The 23,913-nt window shown below is 35.6% G+C and overlaps 1 protein-coding gene across 1 annotated transcript in view; it reads left to right on the top strand.

The window, feature by feature from the left end:
• LOC145685039 (TNF receptor-associated factor 4-like) overlaps positions 1-21,127 on the top strand; it is a 34,210-nt gene extending 13,083 nt beyond the window's left edge. The window contains exon 2 of the mRNA XM_081757382.1: positions 20,505-21,127. Within this exon, the coding sequence (XP_081613508.1) occupies positions 20,505-21,127 (623 nt within the window). The remainder of the gene's footprint in view (positions 1-20,504) is intronic.
• Positions 21,128-23,913: the final 2,786 nt, after the last annotated feature.

Genomic DNA, 23,913 nt, shown 5'->3' with positions numbered 1-23,913 from the left:
TGGACAGGTCGCTGCAACTCTAAACTGAATTTTGGAAGGGTAAGAAAGGAGATTTTAAGAATCAATAATCACAAAATCTACACTTGAAAACGCACACTTTTACGAATCCTGTCCATTGCTATCTGTATATGACATCATGGCGTCTGTCAAGTTGACTTCTATATTTCACTGTTTTTATGAAATTACTATTGAGTTTTTTGCTATCTCAGGCTCTCTGTCTGCTTCCAACCATTTAATTTCTTAAATAGAACTAATTTCACCTGAATTAACTGCCTGTTTTTGCTATAAAATCACCAAAATATCCTCAACAAACAGACGTAGTTGTAGCTCAGATAGTCGTAAGTTCTAAAATGATCATTCTCGCGCCTTGATACCATAGCGTCAGAAAATAGTTCAATCAGAACAAAGAGTTTTGGCGGTGGAAAATTATAAAACGAATAGAAAATGGTAAAAACTGGATAAAACCGGATCTTGGGAGGATATGGGTATCTCAGAGAGACGAAGGGGGTCTAAATTATTTTGCCAAAAATCAGATTGGTGGTTAATTTTAAGAATTTCTGTCCGATTGTGGGCCTATGTTTTTGTATAGCATTAAGATGATGGTTTCAATATTTATCCATTTGAAATACCCATATACAAGATGTTGTCATGTAATAATGTACAAATAAACATATTATTCCCCAAAAATATAATCTCTACTAAATTATTCCAAGCTTCCACATTAATTTTGAGTTGAATAATAATCGAGTGAATATATTATATAAACCGAAAATATATTTGGGAAAAAAGCATGGTACAGTACGTGCAAAAAATAGTGGACCCCTCCCAACAAAAATTTCATTACACAGATTGTAATGGTACATTACAAAGTAAAAATAGAAATTGGAAGTGAAGTTTGACAGGCGTTTTGTTATATATATATATATATATATATATATATATATATATATATATATATATATATATATAGTGTTCGAAGTAGAAAAAAAGTAGAGGCGGTATGTTTTGGTACGACTTTGACTGGACATGCCGGTTATCTAAACGTTGAAATACAATGATGGTATGTTGCCTAAAAGATTGCATTTATATTTACATCATAATGACGGAAAACTATTGAAGAGCTTCTCTGTAATAACGCGGGGGAGGGGGAGGATGTGGAGAGACTCTGATTCCCCCCAACAACTCTTTCTGAAAATAATAAAAAAATATCCCTTATGTTGTGTTGTAGAGAATTATACTCGAAAATGCTCAAGAACCGAATGAGGATATTAACAATTTCCTGCGGGAAAACTCCCGGTCCCCCACTCGACTGTGGGGTATTCCAAACACCGAGAGGATCCGCTCCTACAGCAGACAACCTCTAATTCCGCCCATGCTCAAAACACGCCATTTATTTCCATGAAGGCAAGAAGACACACACACATACACAGCAAAGAAACAATTCAATATGTCACATCAAAATATAAACTAGGTGAACTTCTTTGAAGACACCTCATTTTAAAAACAACAGATAGGAAAAAGATGAGAAAAAAGATGAGTCGGTGTTGTCAACTTAGAAATTATTTCTACGTAAGAAATAAAACCTTTTACATGCAATGCTATTCGTCAATTACTGTGCACAAAAATAGATTTATAAAGGATTTAGCATTTACTTTCCAGTGACGGTATGTTTTAATAATTGAAAAACCAGAGATGGTATGCCTTCATCACTGAAAAACCAGAAGCAGTATGGCATACCACCGCATACCGTCTCACTTCGACCACTATATATATAGAGAGAGAGAGAGAGAGAGAGATAGATAGATAGATAGATATAGATATATAGATATAGATAGATAGATAGATAGATATATGTATATATAATGAAGTGGGATTCTTCGAAAGGATGACATTTCAGTAGGAGGTAGAAACGTTTTGAGTATTCTCGTTCTAGTTGCTATGCCTCTTATTTCATAACCTTAATCAAAAATTAACCATTAGAAAATTTAAGAGTGAACTGTCAAGAGCATGGGGTGATAAATGCTATAAATACCTACAAAGACGAAAGGTAAAGTAAAATTAATTGTGACAACTGTACAAGCTGAAGAGTAAAAAGTAGAGTGGGTGACCAATTTTTGGCATGAGGTACGACTAGAAAATGTAAACACGGATAGGAATTTCTAAAGAAGCTCTTACGAAGATAAAAACCTATTTTGTTGGTCTTTGAATAAGATGTTTTTAAAAAGACCCGTCTAATATTTCGTGCAGATATCGTACTATGCCAAGCACGAACGTGAATAAAAAAAAATATATACTAAGATATTTTCGAGATGTGAGTATGGAGAAGAACGGAGCAAATTAGCGGTTTTGAATTGAAATCAATGAAGTAGTGTTATGAATTTTTGAAATAACTGAGCAATATTGAATGCAATTAAAAGAGCAAAATAAATTCGTTAAAACATTATTTCAGAAGAAATTATATTCTATTGAATGTGATGAAAGAGTATGGTCGAAGAAAAACTAAGAAGGAGAGAAAACAACATATAATTGATGAATGGTGTTAAAGTTGGTAACTTCTGTGTCGAAAGGAAAATGTTAGCTGAGGAGTGGAATCTTCTCAAATTGTGATATAGGGGGTGGCACCAGGGGCGCCATTTAAGGGGGCAGGAAGGGGCATTTGCACCCCCTGAGTTTGAGATTTATATAGATTTTATCAATAGAATAGTAGTAAGTGAAAAACGCGAAATTTTACTTATACCAAGGGGTCTTGCCCCCCCGAAGCCAAATCTGAAATGACGCTTCTGGGTGGCACGATGATGATTCATGTTATTATCTGCAAGGGTCTCAACGAGGAGAAAGTCTATGCCTTCGTGCCTTTATTCCAGCCACCATTTCAATCTAAGTGGTCAGTATAAAAGATATATCAGTATCATCATCATCAATATTCCCATTATTGTCAGCTCAATTGCCGCAACCCAGAAGCTTCCATGCGCCACTGTTTCCGGCTTCTTCTTCTTCTTCTTTTTTGTCTTCACAGATTTTTCTGTATTGATATCGTCTATCAACTACATTTACCTTTTCCCTCTTCCTCTTCTCCTGTCGCCATACCCTCTAATATGTCCTTCATGTAATCAGGGGCGTCATTTAGGTAGGGCAGAATGGGGCAATTGCCCCCCCCCCCAAGAGTTTGAGGAATACATAAACTTAATCGATTGTCTACTAATATAGTAGTGAAAAACGTGAAAGTCTTATATCAGTGGTGCTTTTGCCCCCCCCCCCAAGCGAAGTCTGAAATGACGCCCCTGCATGTAATACTGTAAATGTCTTCTTAAAAAGAGTCCCCCATGCAAGTCTGTCGCTTGCAATGTCTATTAAAAAAACTTTTGAATCATAGTTGCACTAACAATCAAAGGATGATGAATAAAAGAAAACACTCTGAATAACCTCACCTACTCTAAAAGAAATATTCATAGTATAACCTGGAAATGCTAATCAGCACAATATATGAAAAAGTTTGCTTATAGTGAGAATGTAGATTGCTATTTTTTACTTGCTAAAATGCCTAAATTTTGCAGGGGAAGAATAGGTTCATGCGAAATGTTTGAAAGGTGATGAATTCTTCCCCGTCCCTTTAAGAAACGTATTTGAATCGAAACGAAATGTTGAAGACCCAGCTGAATTAAAAAATTATGTTCAAAAATTCATTTCAAACAGTGCATCCCTGATTCTTTGCCAAAAATTTGAATCCATATCCTCTTTCTCTTTAGGATAGTCATTTCAATCAAAATGTAATAATTAAGGGGAAAAGACGAGAAAGAAACAAGTCAGCAGAAACGCTGTGTCCAAAAACAATTTTAAACGGTTCAACCATTTGCTAGTGTTGCCCAAGAGATGAAACAGTTTTCACAATAGAAACATATTTTTCGAGTCGAGACAGACTGGAATGTAGTCTCGGGAGCAATACTAACAGCAATGTCACGAAACCTGGGTCACGACTTTTCTCCGAACTATTGGGTTTGGTCAAGGGCACATCCTGGAAGGGGGTGTTCACCGGGTCTGAACTCCCCCAAACTCTGCATACATTTGCATACCTTCTTAATAAAACTATATTTGTTTAGCAGTTAATATTGACTAAAGATTTTATTTTACTCCTCATCTTCTATTTCTTTTCTGATAAAAACCATCTAATTTTAGCATTTTTCTTAAGAATATAAGTGTCAGTATTTAACCAGAACGAACTTAAAAGAGAATTAATCGGAACTTTTTTGGCCAGTATTTCGGGAACGGTAAGTGACGCAAAAAATTCCAACACTCCTTTCAGATAGTTTTAGATGCTCTATCGAATGAAAAGCTCAAAATTGAAAAATTCGCAAATAAGAGATAGACACACACACAGTGGCGGATCCAGGATATGATGAAGGAAGGGGCTAAACCATAGTTTGCCGCTTTATCCAGTGTAAAGCAGGATTGAAGCCCATTTTATCCAGTGTATAACTGAGCGTCAAGGGGGGCTATACCCCCTATAGCCTGCACACACACACATACACATACTCACATAGAGAGAGAATTCAATAACTAATTTTTAAATTACTTATCTTTTTTTATTTTTTCAGCTGTAGGATAACAGCCATTCGATAATATATAAACATAGTTTCTCGTATTATTGGATTCCCTAATCCTTGAACCCCTCCTAACAAAAATTCCTGGGTGCATGCCTGTGCCTGGTTCAGACTTTCGCATTTCTTGACAGATCCAGCGACCCGAAAGTAGACGATATAATATCAGCTCCGCAACGTAAAAGTGAAATATAATCGTAATTTAATTTATCTTAGTTCCGTCTGTGATGGCGGTTGGAAAACTACGAAGACAAAGGGAAAGGTATATTTTCGGAAACATTTGAAAGAAAAATTACATTTTTGTATTTTTTTAAAAAAGCACTATGGCAAAAGGTTATTTTGGGGGGGGGAGGAGATCTAGGGACAGTAAACGTATATCTGTTCCTTTTGAAGATAACTGAAATTTGTCTATTACATTTAAACCCATCTATAATTAAAGAATAGTCATTGCACAAAGACCTGCGTAATGTCAGTTGGTAAGGTCAATGCAAACTTACAGTTTTGAAGTTTCCTTCGGTTGTGGTTGTTTGATGGATGACTTTAGGTCACCGCTAAACAGAATCTACTGTTATGCCACTGACAAGTAAATTAGCATCGTCCGCATCATACATCTCTACATCGTATGCAAGATTATTATTAATACATAATGAAAATACTGTAGTCCCAATATTAATACCTGGGACACCTAAACATAATAGTCCTCATTTGTGACACATATTTGTTAATAGATTTTATTAACCTATGTTTGTTCTTCAGTTTTGCTGCAGTTCTAAAGCACATCAATAGTTTGTCTTTGTTCTTGGTCAAGGGCAGATACACTACAATCTAATAACCATAGCAACAGTAGCAACAGTGTACATTCACACGCATAACGGTCATTTCAAGAAACAGTAACACAATCAATAAACTACTGCAGAATTCGTTGCATGTACACAATAATATCATGTATGACGCTGTATGTGCTTCTGTAGGTCTACAACTAATCAATAGAAATGTTTGATTCCTTGGTTTGATTCCAGAGTGGGTATTGAACTTTCGATATTGACTTCGTATCGCGAAACCATTCAAAACTACTGAAAATAAACTCCCTATAGCCAAACAGCTAGTGTATACATGTGTTTAGGTACGATTTCTAGTTTAGGCTCAGTATAATCAGTATTGTGAGATACTTGGACAGGTATTTGAGCTGAGGAATTCGAGTAAAACGAAGTCTTTAAATCGATAAATAAATACATTAGGACTGATGAACGAAATACGCATTACCATTGAGACGTTGACTTTCAAGCCGGCTATAGATTTTTTTTTTTTTTTTTTTTTTTTTTTTTTTTGCAGCCTCAAAAACTGTATAGTTTATACTGTAGTTGCTTATAGAGATACCAATGAAAGATTTAAAAGACTTTAAATTTTATTAACAGAAGAGATCAGAGCACACAATACATTTCTAATAATACATCTATGTTTTCGAATGCTTATCAATCCTGCATTGTTCATGGCCTTTCAACACAGATACACGTTGCTTCAGTCGTAGATCGTTCATCCATGGTGTAAAGAGCTTCTCATTTAATCCCAGGCCATGTGAAGTTGATAGAAAAAAGTCAGATCCATGAGTTTTCTCGGACTTTTTGTGTTTCCTCCTACATTCTCATTCCAATATATATATATATATATATATATATATATATATATATATATATATATATATATATATATATATATATTAAATAATGATTCACTTTCGTAAATCATTCATCCCTTTTGGTTTACAGGGCATATCATGTATACAGCCTTGAACACGAAACTGAAAATTTCATTCCCAAAACTTCTAGACTCTCGATACCTAAAGGTAACAACGAGAAGAAATGAGACTGAAATCGGTCCTCATCTTTTGACTAAGTGATAGAATGGGGCACGAAGCAGTTAAGACGCATCAGGGCGAAGGCACACTGGAACAACACCGACACTGACAGATGTGTCTTTCTCGTGTCTGGGAACGAACGACACCGAGAGCGACAACGACGAAACCTTCCACTGCGCACTGTGTGCAGCCAGGCCCGTATTCCTATATTGTGCGCCCATGTGCTCTAAATAATTTGTCACCCCCGCACAAAATGTGCCGCCCCACCTCTTGAAAATGACCAATATTAGAGTTGAATTCCTAGTTTTTTGGGGGTCGCTCAGCTGAACAGTGACGGTTTTAATTTAATTCAACTTCAAGGTCATACTCCACTCCTCAGGGAGGGGGCGAGATTTTAAAAGTAATCGAAAACGACAGATATTAGTGTTGAATTCATAGTCGAGGTCGTTGCGTTTAACGGTGTAAAATTTGAAAATGAATAGAGAGATCCCTCTTGGGCAGCCAAATTTGTAAAATTTGAAATGAATAGAAAAATAGTAATTTCTGTTTGGGTCGCTAAGTTAATAAAACTTAAAAATAATAGAGAGATGTTTTGGTGGTGATCATGTGTAGCGCCAAATTTTGTAAGAGTTAAAAAAATATTGAGATGGCGGGTGTCGTGTTCACTTTCCATCTGTCACCATTTATCCCCTGTGCACCACCGTTAAAATCTCCGTTCCACGAACTAAAATGGTTTGTGACTCGATAAGGACTGATTTCACGGTTTGGAAATCCTATCACCCCGCGGTGTCCCAGGGCTTTAGGGAAACAAGATATCTCTAAAACCGTGTAAGCAAATGAAAATTGATTTTATTCGCATACGTAGCCTGTATTCACATGCTACAACGCTGAAAGAGAATTTTGTTCTAATCTTTGGTTTGTGTGGATGAATAGACTGACTTTCACTTTCCATGTGGACTGAATGACAATAATAGTACCAGAAAATAAACGAATATCTAGAATTTAAAAATTTTAATTGAAAGTCCTGAAAATCAGTCTAATCCCCACTAGAATCGAAAAATAGCTTATATTGCCCCATTAGCCTAACAGATTCTTTGGAAACTAATGTTATGCTTAAGGTTAGGGATACAACTTGTTTATGAAAGAAAAAGCTTACGAATTTGGGGTTAACAATGTAATAAAAGTTTTAATGAGTGAACGAGAACAACAAAAAGAAATGACTTTCTTTAAAAAAAAAAGTTAAGTAGGCCTAAAATTAACATTGAATTTGGAGTTTTATGACAACAAATATTAAGAATAAGGCATAAGGCCTCTAACACAAAAATAAATCAATTCAAGTAAATTACATCTTGGTTTTCTTTCTTGACCTATGTAGTGAATGAATTGTTATCATTAATCTGACACACATAAACAAAATATGGAACTGATATTTATAACCAGTGCTAGATGCAATTTTGCATTGTTTATCTTTCATATAGAGCTTTCATAATTATATATATATATATATATATATATATATATATATATATATATACCTGTATATATCATACCAAACTGGTTAAATTACAATCTTGCATTTGAAAATACCTATTCATTTGACATCGTATGCTAAACATATAGTTTACGTGGATCAGCTGATATGTTCTGACTATGATCTTTCGAAAATTACGATTTTAAGATATTATATTGCTTGACGGAATTTGAATATAATTACCTACATCATAGTTGGGTGAAAACTAAATATTGGGATAATTTAAAATAAGTTGAAACGAGTCGAAGAAAGTCGAAATAAGTTGAAGTAAATCGAAATAAATCGAAAAACAAGTCATGACTTTGATTTGAGATTAGTGAGAAGTATGAAAGAAACATAGAATGATCTAAAGGACTTAAGTAATCCTATGCCTGGCTGCTAATCATTTCTAATTATTGACTGAGAATAGGGTATAAGTACAGATATTCAATTTGACCTTTACATAACTAACAAGAATACACCAGTATGTACATAAAATCAATGAGAGTTGCATTACTATTTGATTATGCATAAAAGCTATATACATACACATATTGGCACATATAGAAAATCACCAGACACAAATACACACACACACACACACACACACACACACATATATATATATATATATATATATATATATATATATATATATATAAATCATAAATGAAGACATGCATACATACATAGAAACCAAATGATATTTGAATATTAATAGTAGATGCAAAGACGTCCGTCGAGATTTTAACACAAATGTATCGAGTTTTCGTGACTTTTCTTTCTGTTTCCTCAATAAGATCGGTATATGGCCGTATACTTTCGTTTATTTGCATAGTCTATGCGCATAGACTTCTGATCGCTCTATTGTATAGATTATCAGAATGGTATAATAATTGCGGCTTTACTTAGCTTACTTCGTGTTTTTCCATATGTATTCTACATGACTGAAAATAATGTCGGTTCCGTTTTATTTACGGATTCCGTATTTCTAACCAAGAAAATGATTAATCGTGAGACTAGTCGCATTCATTATAATCACTAATTAATCTTTTAGCTCTCTTGCATAACATACTTTTGTTGAGATGTTACGGTATTATTTATTAGACTTTCACTAGCATATAGATCGAAATAGATTCATTTAATCCGTTAACTTCTATGCAAAATGACTTTACAAACACAATAATTTTTGGACAATTGGAGCAATACACTGCATATATTTCTAGGAATGCATATGACGCCTTGTTCTAAATTATCTTAAATTTCGAATATTGCATGTCCATAGCGCAGATGATGCACTTTCGCTTCATACAAACTTCAATATGGTAAGGTAAATACTTCTTTCATTACAAATTTCACAGTTCGAGTCGTCAAAGATCTACAACATGTTATTTGGTCTACATTTAATTTAACTTTCTTATAGATAATTTATAAATCCTAAATGACAAATAGAAAAAATACATAAACTACTATCTCTTTAATAAAAACAACGACATGGTCACTGATGTCACAGAATATATAAGTAACATTGTCAAAGTGTCTCTCTATTTAAATAAGCTTAGCTGAAAAGAGAGAAAAAAAGAATTCTAATGTTTAGTAACTATAGTTCGAATTGGAAAATCTATTCTCCATGCGATGAAAATGCATTTAAGGGTTTCAAATAGTTCCAACTTTAACTTTTATACTGCGAACGTCTTGCATTTTATTCAAGGCCGAAAATTTTCCTTTTAGCATCAACAAAAAAATAATTTGGATGGGTCCTACCTTTTGCCGTCTACATTGCTCTCACCACTTTCGTCGTCGCCACTGAGCTGACCACACACACACACAGAGGTTCCTGCGTTTCCTGGCTTTCTTCTTCCGCGAGGAGTGTCCTGGGTTCTGAGTTCCTTCCTCAGACTCCTTCTGCGTCCTCCTCTTTACTGCAAGGGGCGTCGCTCTTGGGCCTCTCTTGGCCATCAAAGCGGGGCTTCTGTCGGTCCATTTCTGATATGATGCACTTTTAACCACAATAGCACTTTTAAATGTCACACTGCACCAACATCACTCTTTGTGTCAGAAGTGTAGTGTTACACGGACTAATTGTATTGATTGTTTTTAAATAGTATTTATAGTATCTCAAACTGATTACGTATTATTAAAGCTAGTCTAAGTGCTTTCGGTGAGTGTGCAGGCCACTTTTAAGTCCGTTATCGCTGGTTGTCTGTTATTGCTCGTAAATATGTTTTTATGGGCGAAAATCTGTCACTCAAAAAAAATGTCTGTGAGCGTTTTGCTATGTTTCGAAGTATTAAAAGGTTTTCGTAATTGAAGAAGCTCTATGTGTAATTCCTATGCCTTAGCAAAGTTACAATATCGTACACTGGGCGTCGGTGATTTTAGCCGCACATATTCTCGGTTAATTAACGTGTGATTACTATCGTGGTGCGTGTGTAAATTCAGAGTGTGTTTTTGTGTTTTGTGATTTAATGGTTCCCGGTGATGGACTTGATTACAACTGATTTGCAGTTTTTGAATTTTCAACTTCCCGATGCTTTAAGACACGCCCCTAACTGCGTCTTCGATTTCCTCTCTGTTCTCCCATTCGTTAAATTATTTTGGTGTCCTGAAGTTGATACTATTGGTCTTCGCCCATATACGGTGTTTAAGCGTCGTTTTGCCAAAAGATGTGCTTTCTTCAAATCTCACAAGTGATACAGAAAATTTTTATAGGGGTTCATTTGGAGTCTTTTCGTATCGTGCGTGCTTTTGAACCAAATTACAGACCTGTGGCAAAATTTTATCTAGGTTCTACGTGGAGCCATTCTGAGTAGGATGTGATTTTGGCAAATTCACAGAGATTATTTTCCATTTGGATTCTATTCAGTTTGTGTAGACTTTACTATTTTTCTCCTATTTCACAAAAAGATGCTAAAAGCTCTTCTGTTTTCTTAGCATGGGCTCACGAAGAGTCTTCCGTATGTGTGGTCTGCTGTGTGTGGCTTAGGCAGCGGGGGTATTAAGAGACAAAAGAAAGGTCGTTTAAATTTCCTCGCCGCAACGGCAGGTGTACAGAATAAAAAGAAAACATTTTACTCTAGAATAGGGAAAGCAAATAAAGAATGCTATTTGAGTTAACTTTGCTTTTTAACACAAAAATTTAAAATGACATTCGCTAACGTTGTTTTAATTATAGAGCTATGCATAATTGAATTAAAAGAATGTATTTAAAATTAAATTAAAATGATCATGAGGCAACTGTCACAACGGTATCAGTTTTCATGATGTTCAAGTTCAAGTTCACCCTTGAGTGAGGGTTGGAGAGGATGACTTTTTTAAAAAATAATTAGATAAACTAGCTAATTACTAACCAGAGCGAATTAAACACAGGAACATATTTTCTCGCGCTTGTGTGGGACTCTGCGAGTTGCTAGTTTTAAATATTACTTTATTGTGAATCTTTAAACAAATCCTGAGAGCCACGGTGGCTCAGTGGTAGAGCGTTCACCTCCGGTGCGTGGAGGCCTTCGTTCGATCCCAGCTCGCTCCAAGTAAACTTTGCTTTGAACAACACTGTGTATGTGGGTTTTCTCGGTGTTCTCCCGTTTCCTCCTACTTTCTTCATTTCACCATTTCATTCAACCTCATCATCACCGTCTCCTTTAGCCTCGCCGGCATAATCATGGGACGTAAAACAAGGATTTCATTTAAAAAATCCAAAATTTTGCCGCCCCCTAAATTCTGCCGCCCTGTGCTCGAGCACAGAATAGTACTTACCTAAATACGAGCCTATGTGTAGCTGACTGTTTCTGGAGTATTGACGTTGTTAGTGTGCGTTGTCTCATTCGCAAACATGTTACAACTTGTTGCTCAGCAGTCTGGTCTGGCACTCTTATAGCCGCGGCGAGACCGTGCCCCGATTGTCGCCGCGCAAATTTCTCTGGCCGTTGTCGCAGTCCTGTAGTGTGCGTTTCTCCAATTGAATGCAATGTACGGTAGCAGACAGGTTATGTCAGAAATTGTCTGAGAGGGACAATTAAGGTCTCAGTCGATTCAGTAGAGCTTAAGTGCGTTTGCACATGGCAACGATAATATCGGTGGAAGCCCCGATAATATCGGTGTCGGTGTCGGCGTACTTTGCACACGTCACCGATAATATCGGTGGAAGCCCCGACAATATCGTTGCCGGTGATGAGCGAAGTAAGCGACACACACAAAAAAATCTTCTCCATATATGAAAACAAATAAAAAATAATAATTGGGGAAATTATTTTTTAAAACAAGGACTACAAAAACTGTTCTGAAGAGGTGGGGAGGACGGTACAAAACTTAGAAAAAATAGTCCTATGCCTAAACATGTTTAGATTTAACAGTGCCGTTTTAAATAGATGCTGTAAACATATTATTTTCGTTTCGATGAGAATTGATGCTGCTGTACATTGCAAACTATATTAGTTTTAATTTTTCTTGGAACACTGTTACATATTGTATGTATAACATTAATGTCAAAGTTGATTAAATGATAAGATTCGAATTAGTAATTCTGTTTTACATTGCTCCATACATACACTGGCGCAAATCCCGGAGGGATGAAGGGGACATGTCCCCTCCAATCTTGGAACTGGGGAGACTGTCCCCCAAATAATCCGATTTGAAATGTGTTTTTTGGGAGAGAAATTTGATTATTTGTGTCCGGTCGCCAGAAAGGAAAGTGAGATGAAATTAATGTCCATTCAGAATAAGCCTCAAATCTGCCCGCCTCCCAATGTTGAAGACAACTCTGCTCCCCTGATCCTCCACAGCATTATTTCTCGACTACAGAAATATTTTGAACGTCGATATATATATATCTTACCCATCCCCCCAATGTTGAAGACAGATTTGCACTGGGGCATACATACCTGTCGTTTCTCGTTTCTTTTTGTCCATGAACTCAAAATTCTGGGCAACTCTTGCATAAACTTTTCGCCATGCTTTTTGCTTTTCAATTCTGTCCTTGAAAGAGTCTGTTATCTTATCCCATGTGCAAGGTCTACATTCCACAATTTCAATAAGGGTTAAAATATTGAATGGAAAAATTCCTGCCATCTCTAAAAATCTAAGCAAAACTAGAAAGATACGAATGCAATAATACACAACCTTTTCATTCAGTCACTGTAGCTAAACTGCAGAACTCTATCAGGGGGTCGATCCCGGTACAAAGGGGAGAGGGAAAACTTGGATACATAGCTTTGGTCTTTGTTTTCAATTGCCATTCCACATATTATTTTTTAAAAGGGGGAATTTGGGATAGTTTTGGAAATGAGAGAAAAAATCTGCGACAAGTGAAGCATGAAGTCACATCCCTATTGTTGAGATCACAATCAAGAAAATGCCAAATGAGTAACTTGTCCTTGGAGCTTTGGAAAGAGTTTTTGATTGGTTTGGTTTCGTTTCAAAATAATAATAATAATTCTACTTTGACTTGTCAACAAATATTCTATTCAATCATTGCTTATTGAGTGGAACCAGGAAAACTGATCTGCACACAATTGTGATGAAAATAAAAGAAAGTAATAATAATCAGGATTTTTTCAATATGCTTATGTTCACAGTGTATCAAACTTTGAAAATTACGTTTAAATTAATTTCCAGAATGTATTGAAATTTAAAAGCATTAATATATTAAAAAATATACCATCAAAGTGTGTGTGTGTGTGAGAGAGAAAGAACAAAAATAAAAAAAGAGTGGAAAATAATCAAGAAATTGGTTATCTAAATTTCCTATATTCTATTTGGTAATAGCTATTTAGACGGAAACCAGTACTCTTCAGACTTCCCACATTTTATATTTATTGAATAAAGGGAATTAGCCACTCTAAAACAGAGGCTGTAAAAAAATAATAAGCTGTTCCGAAGTTGTTTATAGGACAAGATAATAATAATAATATTATACAATTGTAATAGAAAAAATGGAAACAACAAAATTCCAAAGACAAGAAGCGAAACAAAAATACACAGCGCCTTGTCACTCACTCTCTTCATCTAACCCGCTGACCGGCCGACATTATCGGTGGCGTGTGCATCCAATCATAAGAAAACATTGCCCCCGACAAAATCGGTGTCGGCGATACCGCCGACAGTATCGGGGGCTTGGCCGACAGCATCTGCGTGTCGGAGGATCGGCCGATAATATCGGTGGCGTGTGCAAGCTACGATTTGAACACATTGAAGTCGATTTCACCGCCGACATTATCGGTGCGTCCATTGATATTATCGTTGCCGTGTGCAAACGCACTAAGGAGTGTTTTAAAGTTGGTTTCGTCACTTGCTGATGTGTGGTTGCCGAGATATTCAAGATTAAAGTAAAGGGGATAGCGCCACAGAAAAAAAATCTATCAGAACGTATTTTACTGTATTTTTTTCTCTTGTTATAGAAAAATACTTCTGAGATCTTTTCTCTTATCCATAAAGGTTACATTGTTCTTTATTGATACTAATTTTCGACCTTATTCAGTTTTCATTGTTGAATAAAATTCTTTTGCTAGCAACTACTCCTTTCAGTAGAGGTGCTATTTTCAATTTGAAACCGCTTCTATTTCTTTTTTGGTAATGTGATTCTTTCACACCTTTTTGTAAAAAAAAAATATTACTAAGAAATTTTCTTTTATCCATAAAGGCTAACTTGTTCTTTATTGATACTAATTTTCGACGTTATTTAATTTTCGGTTGGGTGAAGAAAAAAGGGCTCGCGAGAATTTAACTGATTCTTGTAGTACTCGACGAGAGAAATCGATTAGTGAAAGAATTTTCAAAATCGGTGCAGGAAAACATGGAGAAAATCGCATTTTCATGTACCGGTTCAAAATGGAGAAGAAAAAAGGGCCCGCGAGATTTTAACCGATTCTTGTAGTACTCGGCGAGAGAAATCGATTAGTAAAGGAATTTTTAAAATCGGCGCAGGCAAAATTTTTCTTCCCCCAACCTAACTTTCATTGTTGAATAAATCCTTTTGCTAGAAGTTATGTTTCGAATTTAAAATCCCTTCTATTTATATTTTTCAATGTGATCTTCAATAGTGTTTTAGCCAGTTATACTATATTACTGTATAAGCTCAAAAATTAGTATCGATAAAGAACAATTTAGCCTTTATGGATAAGATAAAAGATCTCAGAAGTGTTTTTTTCTATAACAAGAGAAAGAAGTGCAGTAAAATATGTTCAGATAGAAAATTTTTCTATAGCATTCTCCTCTTATATTTTGATCTTACATATCGCGGCAACCACACTTCAGCAAGTGATGAGATCAACTTTAAAACCATCCTTAAGCCCTACTGAATCGATTGACACATTAATTGTCCCTCTCAGACAATTTCCGAGATAATCGGTCTGCTACCCAATGTTCTAACGGTCATTCCGTCTGTCGTTAGTGGGTCGCTGCCGGTGTCGTTCCTGTGTGCCCAACTCAGCTGATCCGAACACAACCTGACCGAAGCGTTTTTGTTAAGAGGTTAATGGATAAATTGGTAAGCAGATATATATGCGCGGAGTAAGTCCAGCGGAGGCTTTGTTGAAGGTATTCGAAACTAAAGGACTTTTTCGGCAACAATGAACAAAATCGTTTAAAAATATCAAGGAAACGATTTACAATAAAAAGAACTGACTACTGGCGTCTTGAAAGAAGACACTCCGTTGACTTTCACACGAATCAAAATTACATGGAAGCATTGTGATTTCGCTGCAAGAAAAGGGCAGTTTCAGGAGTATCGCATCTCCGTGGTATACAAATTAAAACAGGCTGAACTAATAAAATGTGCCACCAAATCTCGCAACACCTTGCACTACAGCTCAGATAGATTTATTGTATCTTGATCTGTCTCAGCTGACCAGTAGAGGAGACGAGAAATAAGGTTTCATCGCTCCGTTTTTAAATTTATGTGCAAAATTTATGCTAAAATTCTTCGCGAAATTCTATGCCGAAATATCTTGTTTCGTCTCGATTGTCGTCCCGGAATCGAGACGAGAATTGTCCTGTTTCACGTCTCGTGGGTAACATTGGGTAACATTATCGTCAGCCATATTGTTTTTGTCTTCCTTCCTCTGTCCTTTCGGAATGGAAATTTCAAGAACTCGTGTCAGTAAAGGTGATGCTTGCTTATTGTCTGTGTCCGTGTCTCACATGTGATAACATATGTCAATAAATGCCACTTTACATCCACCTTAACGTACCAAAGACATTTCTTATATTCTGAAGGGTACAGATGGGAAACGCAAGAGAATTATTGTCAACAGAATTAAGAGAGTAAATTGAAAAGGGAGAGACCCACGAATACGGTCTTTCTTTGCACGAGATCACATAGTCGAGATCGAACACTAAATCTTCGCTTCAGAGATAATCCTCTTACCGCTGATCTTGGGACCCCTAAAAATAATAATAAAATTTCAAATTAAATCTTTAAGTTTTACGTCCCTCGATTGTACCGGCTAGGAAATGAAATGAAATCTTTAAGTTTTACGTCCCACGGTTATGCCGGTTAGGCTAAAGGAGACGGTGATGATGAGTAATGAATGAAAATGGTGGAATGAAGAAAGTGGGAGGAAACGGGAGAACCCCGAGAAAACCCACGCACACGATGTTTGTCCACCACAAAGTTCACTTGGCGAGGGCTGGGATCGAACCCGGGACCCCAAGCACCAGAGGTGAACGCTCCACCACTGAGCCACCGCGGCCTCTTTGTACCGACTAGGGTAAAGGAGAAAGTGATGATGAGAAATGAATGAAATGGGGGAATGAAGGAAGTAGGAGGAAACGGGTGAACTCCGAGGAAACCCACGCACACGGTGTTTGTCCACCACAAGGCTCACTTGGCGCAAGCTGAGATCGAACCACGGACCCGATGCACTAGAAGTGAACGCTCTAGCACTGAGCCATCGCGGCCGCAAAGGTAATAAAGTATCACGGATGGTATTAGATTATTAGCTTTTATTAAATCCTGTCTTTCATTTAGATTTCTACCTGCAGTCCTATGGTGTTCGTAAGGATACCTTGGCTACTTCAAAAATAAATAAATAAACCGACAAATTTCATATGGCTTTCAGAAACATAAATAATAATAATAATAATAATAATAATAATAATAATAATAATAATAATAATAATAATAATAATAATAATAATAATAATAATAATAATAATAACAAAAAAACAAGAATAAAAATAAATAATTTAATTTAATGTTCTATGGTTATTGGTTATGCCTTTTAGGTTAAAGGAGACATATAATCAATAAATTTAAAAAAAAATGATATAATTAGTAGAATAACTATGTAGGGGGAAACGAGAGAACCTTCCAAAACTAACGAACATCATGTCTGCAATAAACTCACATGCAGTGAATCGAACCAGAGACCCACCGCACTGCATTCTCCACTTTTCTATTTTTTCCTTTAAAAAAAATATTTATACAATGTATCTTACAAAAATGCATGTCGTACAGTACGTACAGTACATGTGTTCGTGAATTACACATTTCAAGAAGGTAAAGAAAGAAAGAAAGAAAGAAAGAAAGAAAGAAAGAAAGAAAGAAAGAAACACGATTAAAAGACTTACCTCATAGTGTTAATTGTTCGTTTAACATAACAAAGTTGTCAATGTTTATTTTGCCTTATTTTTGAAGAAAATTTCAATTTTACTTTTAAAAACATGAAATTTGTATCCTTTTATTGTATCTAATCCTTGTTTGGCAAAATACATTTTATAATATTTCCACAAAGTTAAGTTAGTCTATTTTGTTTTTGTGATGGAAAATGTTTAAAATCTGGAAAGAGACTAAAGTTTGACGGAAAAGTTTCTATAATGCAGGGACGTGTAATACGTAACAGATTCTCTAGAAGTAACAAGATAGGACTAACTAGAATGCAAGTTCTTAATCTGGGTTGAAGATTATCAAGTTCTGAGCAAGTCAAATAATTTGGAGATTGACTGAGTTTACTGTTGTGTAATGAGACCAAAACCATATCCAAGAAGAAATTAAATGTCGACTGAAATTCTTGTTATTCGTGTTATTTTACAATTGAAAATCTTCTGTTGTAGCGCATTCTGTGGACGAATTTGAAGTTTAAAATATAAAAAAAAACGATAATCATGCCTATTGTGCTGTATGGTTGCAAAACATGGTCGCTTACTCTGAGGAAACAACGCGGACTCAAAGTATTTGAGAATAGAATTCTGAGACGAATATTCGGACCCAAGATAAACGGGGATGGGGAATGGCAGACACTTCTTAACAAGGAATTCCACAATTTGTACCGTTTACCAAACACTGTTAAAGTCATCAAGTCTAAGTGGTTCAGGTAGGCAGGTCATATAACCAGAATGGAAAAAAAGTAGTAACGCTTTCGAAGTTTTGCCTGGAAATCCAATAGGAAAACATCCACTAGGAAGAGCTAGGTGCAGATGGGAGGATAATGTTAAGATGATCTCGCAGAAATAGGAATACAAAGTTGAAACTTTATCCAGTTGGTTAAGGACAGAAATGAATAGCGAGCTTTTGTAAACGCGGCATTGAACCTCCTGCTTCCATAGGCCATAGAGTTAATTAATAAGATACCGAACTCGCCAAAAAGAAGAAGAAGAAGTAGATGATTTTATTTTTCTTTCCAACCTACTCAATCTTTCACGTATCTTTCAGGCTGACCCATCACTCAAACTAAGGTTTTATCAGGATTTCTATTTGCCACACCAGATGAATATTCAGATCTTACACAAACATAGTGTTATATAATGTTTCCACTTAAATATCCGTTACATGTTTACTTGTGAATATTTGCAATGTAAAATTATTTCACAGTTACATATTGAACTATAGCCTATGATAACTAGGAATGCAATGGATATACCCGATTGCAATGAAATGAGCTGAGCGAGCTTAAACTACGTAATCAGTTTATTCTGACTTTTTCAACATCTACACATACTCTATCAGCGTGCTAAGTTTGCTTGAGATCGGCCAAACGTTCTAGGATCAAGCGTTTTTCGGTGATTATTCCTCGATGGTACATCGGATTTTTGATTTCGACCTATGTTCTCACTCAGGACGACATACTCTATCAGCGTGCTAAGTTTGGTTGAGATCGGCCAAACGGTCTAGGAGCAAGCGTTTTCGGTGATTATTCCTCGATGGTACATCGGATTTTTTATTTCGACCTATGTTGTCACTCAGCACGACATACTCTATCAGCGTGCTAAGTTTGGTTGAGATCGGCCAAACGGTCTAGGAGGAGTTCGCGGACAACCAAACGGCTAACCCGAGTATAAGAGCTTCGCTTCGCTCAGCTCAATAAATGGATAAATAAAAATATATTAGACCTACTTCTACCTAAAAAATAAGAAAAAGAACTATAGTCAGTTTAGTGATATAGTTTTGAAATTAGGCCAAAAGAGTGGATAGTAGAACATTATCTGGAGACCATGAAATCGCGTGTTTACAGATCGGAGAAAACCCAAACTACAGTCTTCAATTAGCGTATAATATTTTATTAAGTGATAGATCTTGAGGGAAGCCACATCGGTAAACATTTACATTTTATCGCTACATGCTAAGGAAGGAAAGCTTGAAACAGATTGAAAAATAATTCCAGTATAACAGGTCACTATTATGCCTTTTTATGCAAAGGGAGACTATTATGCAAAGGGAGACGGATCATTAAGGCAAATGAGTTATGATGAAAGAATTGGTGGAATGAAAATGTAAGAGTATCCCGAGAAAACTAACAGAGATGATATTGTCCTCCATAAACCTGCTGTCCGGATAATTCATACAAATTATATAAGAAAGGCTATATATAAGAAAGGCTTGGAAAGTTTTTACCGATGTGATTCTTCTAAAGACCTGCCACTGGCTTTATTGATCAAAACACATTAAGGTTGAAACATTTGTTTTCGTGTTGGCCACAAGATTTGATATTGATCATACTTGCTTTCGGTCGTGTTATGACGCGTAACAACATTTTTTCTCTCCCTCTCTTGTTATAGCAAGAGGTAAATGAGTTGAGTTCAGTCTTTGCAGCACAACTTCAGGAATAGCGTGAACAAGAGCATGTAAATGGGACTTATTGCTAAGTTGTGATGTCACTTGTATTCAGTTCCAATAACCTGAGCAACATAAATTAGTTATTATTACTTTTAATTTAGAAAATATAAAGCAGTAACTTTCACGAGCTCACAAATCTACACATATTCGTGAGCTCTGCAATTTAGTGGCTCACAATTTTTATTTAAGTCACCACTTGAGTAACATTTATGAGGAGAGAACTGTGAAGTGTGAATACTGTGCGTATGAAGTAGTGGCTGATCAGTTTTATGTTTGTGATTTAATTCCTATTTATTGTAACAGTAAGTGTGGAAAAGAAATACGCAGAAGGATATGAAGCAAGACCTAAAAGGATGATTATTTGTGAATATTGTAGAGAGGAAAGTGTATGGTAAGTGTAGCTTTGAAAGTGTTAGTTGCAGTTGCAAAGGGTCTCCTATCTCGTTACGTATTCATATTAAAGACTCAATCTTTATCATTCTGAACTATTGAAAGGTGTTATAAAACAACTTCGTTCAAAAGAGGTTCAAGTCGTAAAGTTAGAGGAAAAGCTTAAGAAAATGGAAAGAGAATTAAACGAAGAAAGAACCACGAGGAATGCTGCAATCGTAAAGTTAGAAGAAAAGATTAATAAAATTGAAATGGAACTAAATGAAGCAAGAACCACGAAGACTGGTAAACTTTTGTGGAAAATCTCAAATATCTCTAAGAAATTAACATCAGACGAATTTGAAGAAGCTATTTATAGTGATAACTTTTATAGCTCTCCGTATGGGTATAAGTTAAAAGCAATGTTATACATCAATGCCTTTGAAGACCAGAATTCTTCGTTCTATGTTATGTCAGTTTGTCCCATAATATGTTATGGAGAATATGATTCTCTTTTGGAATGGCCTTTCAAGAAGAAAGTAACTTTTAAACTGATTAATTTAAAAGACAGAAGTAATGATGTCATTCGTTCTTTTGAGGGTATTGACCATAAAGCCTTCAAGAAACCTTCAAATGGTAAAGATAATGATGCTTACGGCCACCCAAAACTCATTTCTCATGACGAGCTAAAGAATGGAGATTATATTTCTGATCGTGATGAAATATTTTTGGAGGTATCCGTCAATTAAGGGATTTGTAAATCATGTTCAAGTTCTGAAAGCATGGTTAGTACTATTTGTAGCGTTGAGACAAAACATAATTAAATTATTGTTATTATAAGTAACGTAGGTGAGATAGCTATTTTGTGAAGACAAAGCTAACGTGATCATTTAAGCATATAATTAAGTAATTTTTGAACTAACATTTTGCTATGTCCATTTATGTAAGGCATTTGCATGCTGTACAAGGTGGAATAAATTTCTCCTAGGGGCATATAAACAGCATTCGATTTTGAGCAGGCATAAAATATATTTTATTTCCTTGTTAACCGTCTTAGTTGTCTAACAATCCATACTGAAATCGTCTCAATTCGAAACGAAGCTCTTTGTAAAGCAAGCACACAAAATCTTACTTATTAAAAGAATGGAATATTTTCTTGAATAGTTAGTGAAGCTCCTGCTTATTACGCCTTCGAATTATAAGGCACTTCATGGAGAATTTTCGGTGTTTTGTTATAATCATTCTCGTAATTAGTAATATGTACAGTAAGGGACACTTCTGGATGGTACACCCATATGGAAATTTACGGCAAAAGTGTACCATCCAGAAGTGTCCCTTACTGTACAAGTATTATCCTTTCAAATTTACAGTAAAACATTTAGATTGGACGTTATAGGATTAACAGTTTCAGATCGGAAGAGGTAAAAGCTTGAGATGAAACTTTGGTAAAAGAAGGAAATTAACTTATACCCGAGGAGGAATAGAACCTTAGGTCCGTCACAATACCGACATTTTAGCTTACGTTAGACTTAAAATAGTTAATGTACTTTTTATTGAAACTTCATCAATTTACAAGGCATCCCCTATTGTCTAAAACTATCCTTCCTAGTCTAAGTAGTTATCACGTGTGCCTCTAGTGTACAAGGCTCCGGGATTGATTCATGGTGGGAGATAATCAGACTGACAACAGTGTTTCAGATTCCATTCAAAACTGTAAGTTTCATCTTATATAGCCTCGCTCCTGAAAAAGGAAATCAATCAAAATCAATCACTCAGTCTTCTAATATTTAAGTTTAAGCTTACAGCAGCTATAACTTCTGGTTACCATATACAACTAGTCTGAGATGTTTTGGGTACAAATGATAAGGCGCAATCAATCAATGGGTCGAGCCCCACTGAAAAGTATGAGTATTTTAAGATGGCCTTCGTGTTTCTTTAATCGTGTTCATAATGCCTACGTTTTTGAAGAAAATACAAATTGAGACAATTACTGGCCAATCTGTAAATCATCTTTACACCAACTTATAAATGTGAATTTTCCCCCCTCAACTTGTCTACTACTTTGAGAGATATTATGATACTTGATCATTCAAAATATAATCCAAATTACTCCTTATGACTATGTTCAAAGTAAGTACCTTCATCAGAATTTGAACTGCACGCGGCTTAAGCAGTCAAGTTATGTTTTGCACTAATATAGCGTACGCAGAAGATCGCCAAGGAAAGGTGGTATTCAGATTACCAAATTCATATAATTTCAGGTGTTATATAGATATCGTAATATACCAAATAGTTTAATATCTTGATCCAGAGGGGAGAAAAGCCCGAAACTCACTTGAATACATCACTGATAAAGTTTCAATACAAGCATGAACACGATGTCCATTTATTAAAATATTTTCATAATGTAACCGTAAAATTACTTTAATGAACTAATATTAATGAATATTTCATTATTATTATTATTATTATTATTATTATTATTATTATTATTATTATTATTATTATTATTATTATTATTATTATTATTAGGTATAAAGATGACAATTCGTCTGTCAAAGGGTAAAGTGGCGTATCTTGATTTTTATAATTTTACAAGAGAGCTATTTTTAATGTGTGCTTCAATGTTATACCATGCTTCGCATTTCAAGATACGCCATTTTCAGATAATTCATGCCTCTGTTAATATAAATAATGAAATTATTTATACTTTGTAGAGAAGGTTAAATAAGAATGAATAGTTGTCATAACTAAAAATCACGTTTTCAAGTTACGCCACTTCGCCTCTTCACTGACAAATTACGATGCGAATCGCGTGGATTTCAATTTTGACGACTCCTTGAGAAAAGAAATTGTTTATTTCTTTTTACTACTTTGTCAGTTTCTAGGATTTTCTGGGGCGATTTGTTCATATTTCGTAAATAAGTATTTCTTTTTATATGTATCACAACATTAACTGTACTCAAACTTTAACACTAGCTGAAATGACCGCACTTCGCATGGGTCACATAAAATATCTATGTAAACAAACTAGAAAAACTCTCTTATTTTACTAATGGATTTGACATTAATATCGGTCATTTTAGATTATTTTTATGTGTTTTGGTATCGCCCCCTCGGTGAAACCCGGCCCACATACAATGGTAGCTGAATTTGAAAGTAATCGCTAATGGAATTAACACAATTGATCTCAGCAACCGCGAAAACTATGAGTTTGACAGTATTATCGGTCATTTTGGATTATTTTTACGTCTCGGTATCCCAATCCTCCGGTGACCCCCGGTCTGTAGCCGAATGGGGTGACTGTGGAAGTTAAGCGATCGGATTTTCACCATGTATCTCAGCAACCGAGAAAATTATGAATTTGACACTAGTATCAGTTCTTTTCTACTACTTTCACATGTCCCGGTAAACGCCCCCCTTGAGGCCTACCTGGTTTAAATTATAAAAACGCACTTCGTCTTGGTCTGGGGCCTGGACCAATGTACCCGTGATTAAAACTTGGTACCTCTCTGTCCACTCGTCTGGTGCTCAG

Source organism: Thermobia domestica, chromosome 5, assembly GCF_964235325.1.
Source record: "Thermobia domestica chromosome 5, izTheDome1.hap1.1, whole genome shotgun sequence".
NCBI classification, from domain to species: Eukaryota; Metazoa; Arthropoda; class Insecta; order Zygentoma; family Lepismatidae; genus Thermobia; species Thermobia domestica.
The sequence above is the reverse complement of the archived record's forward strand: the minus strand, read 5'-3'. Positions and strand labels throughout refer to the sequence as shown.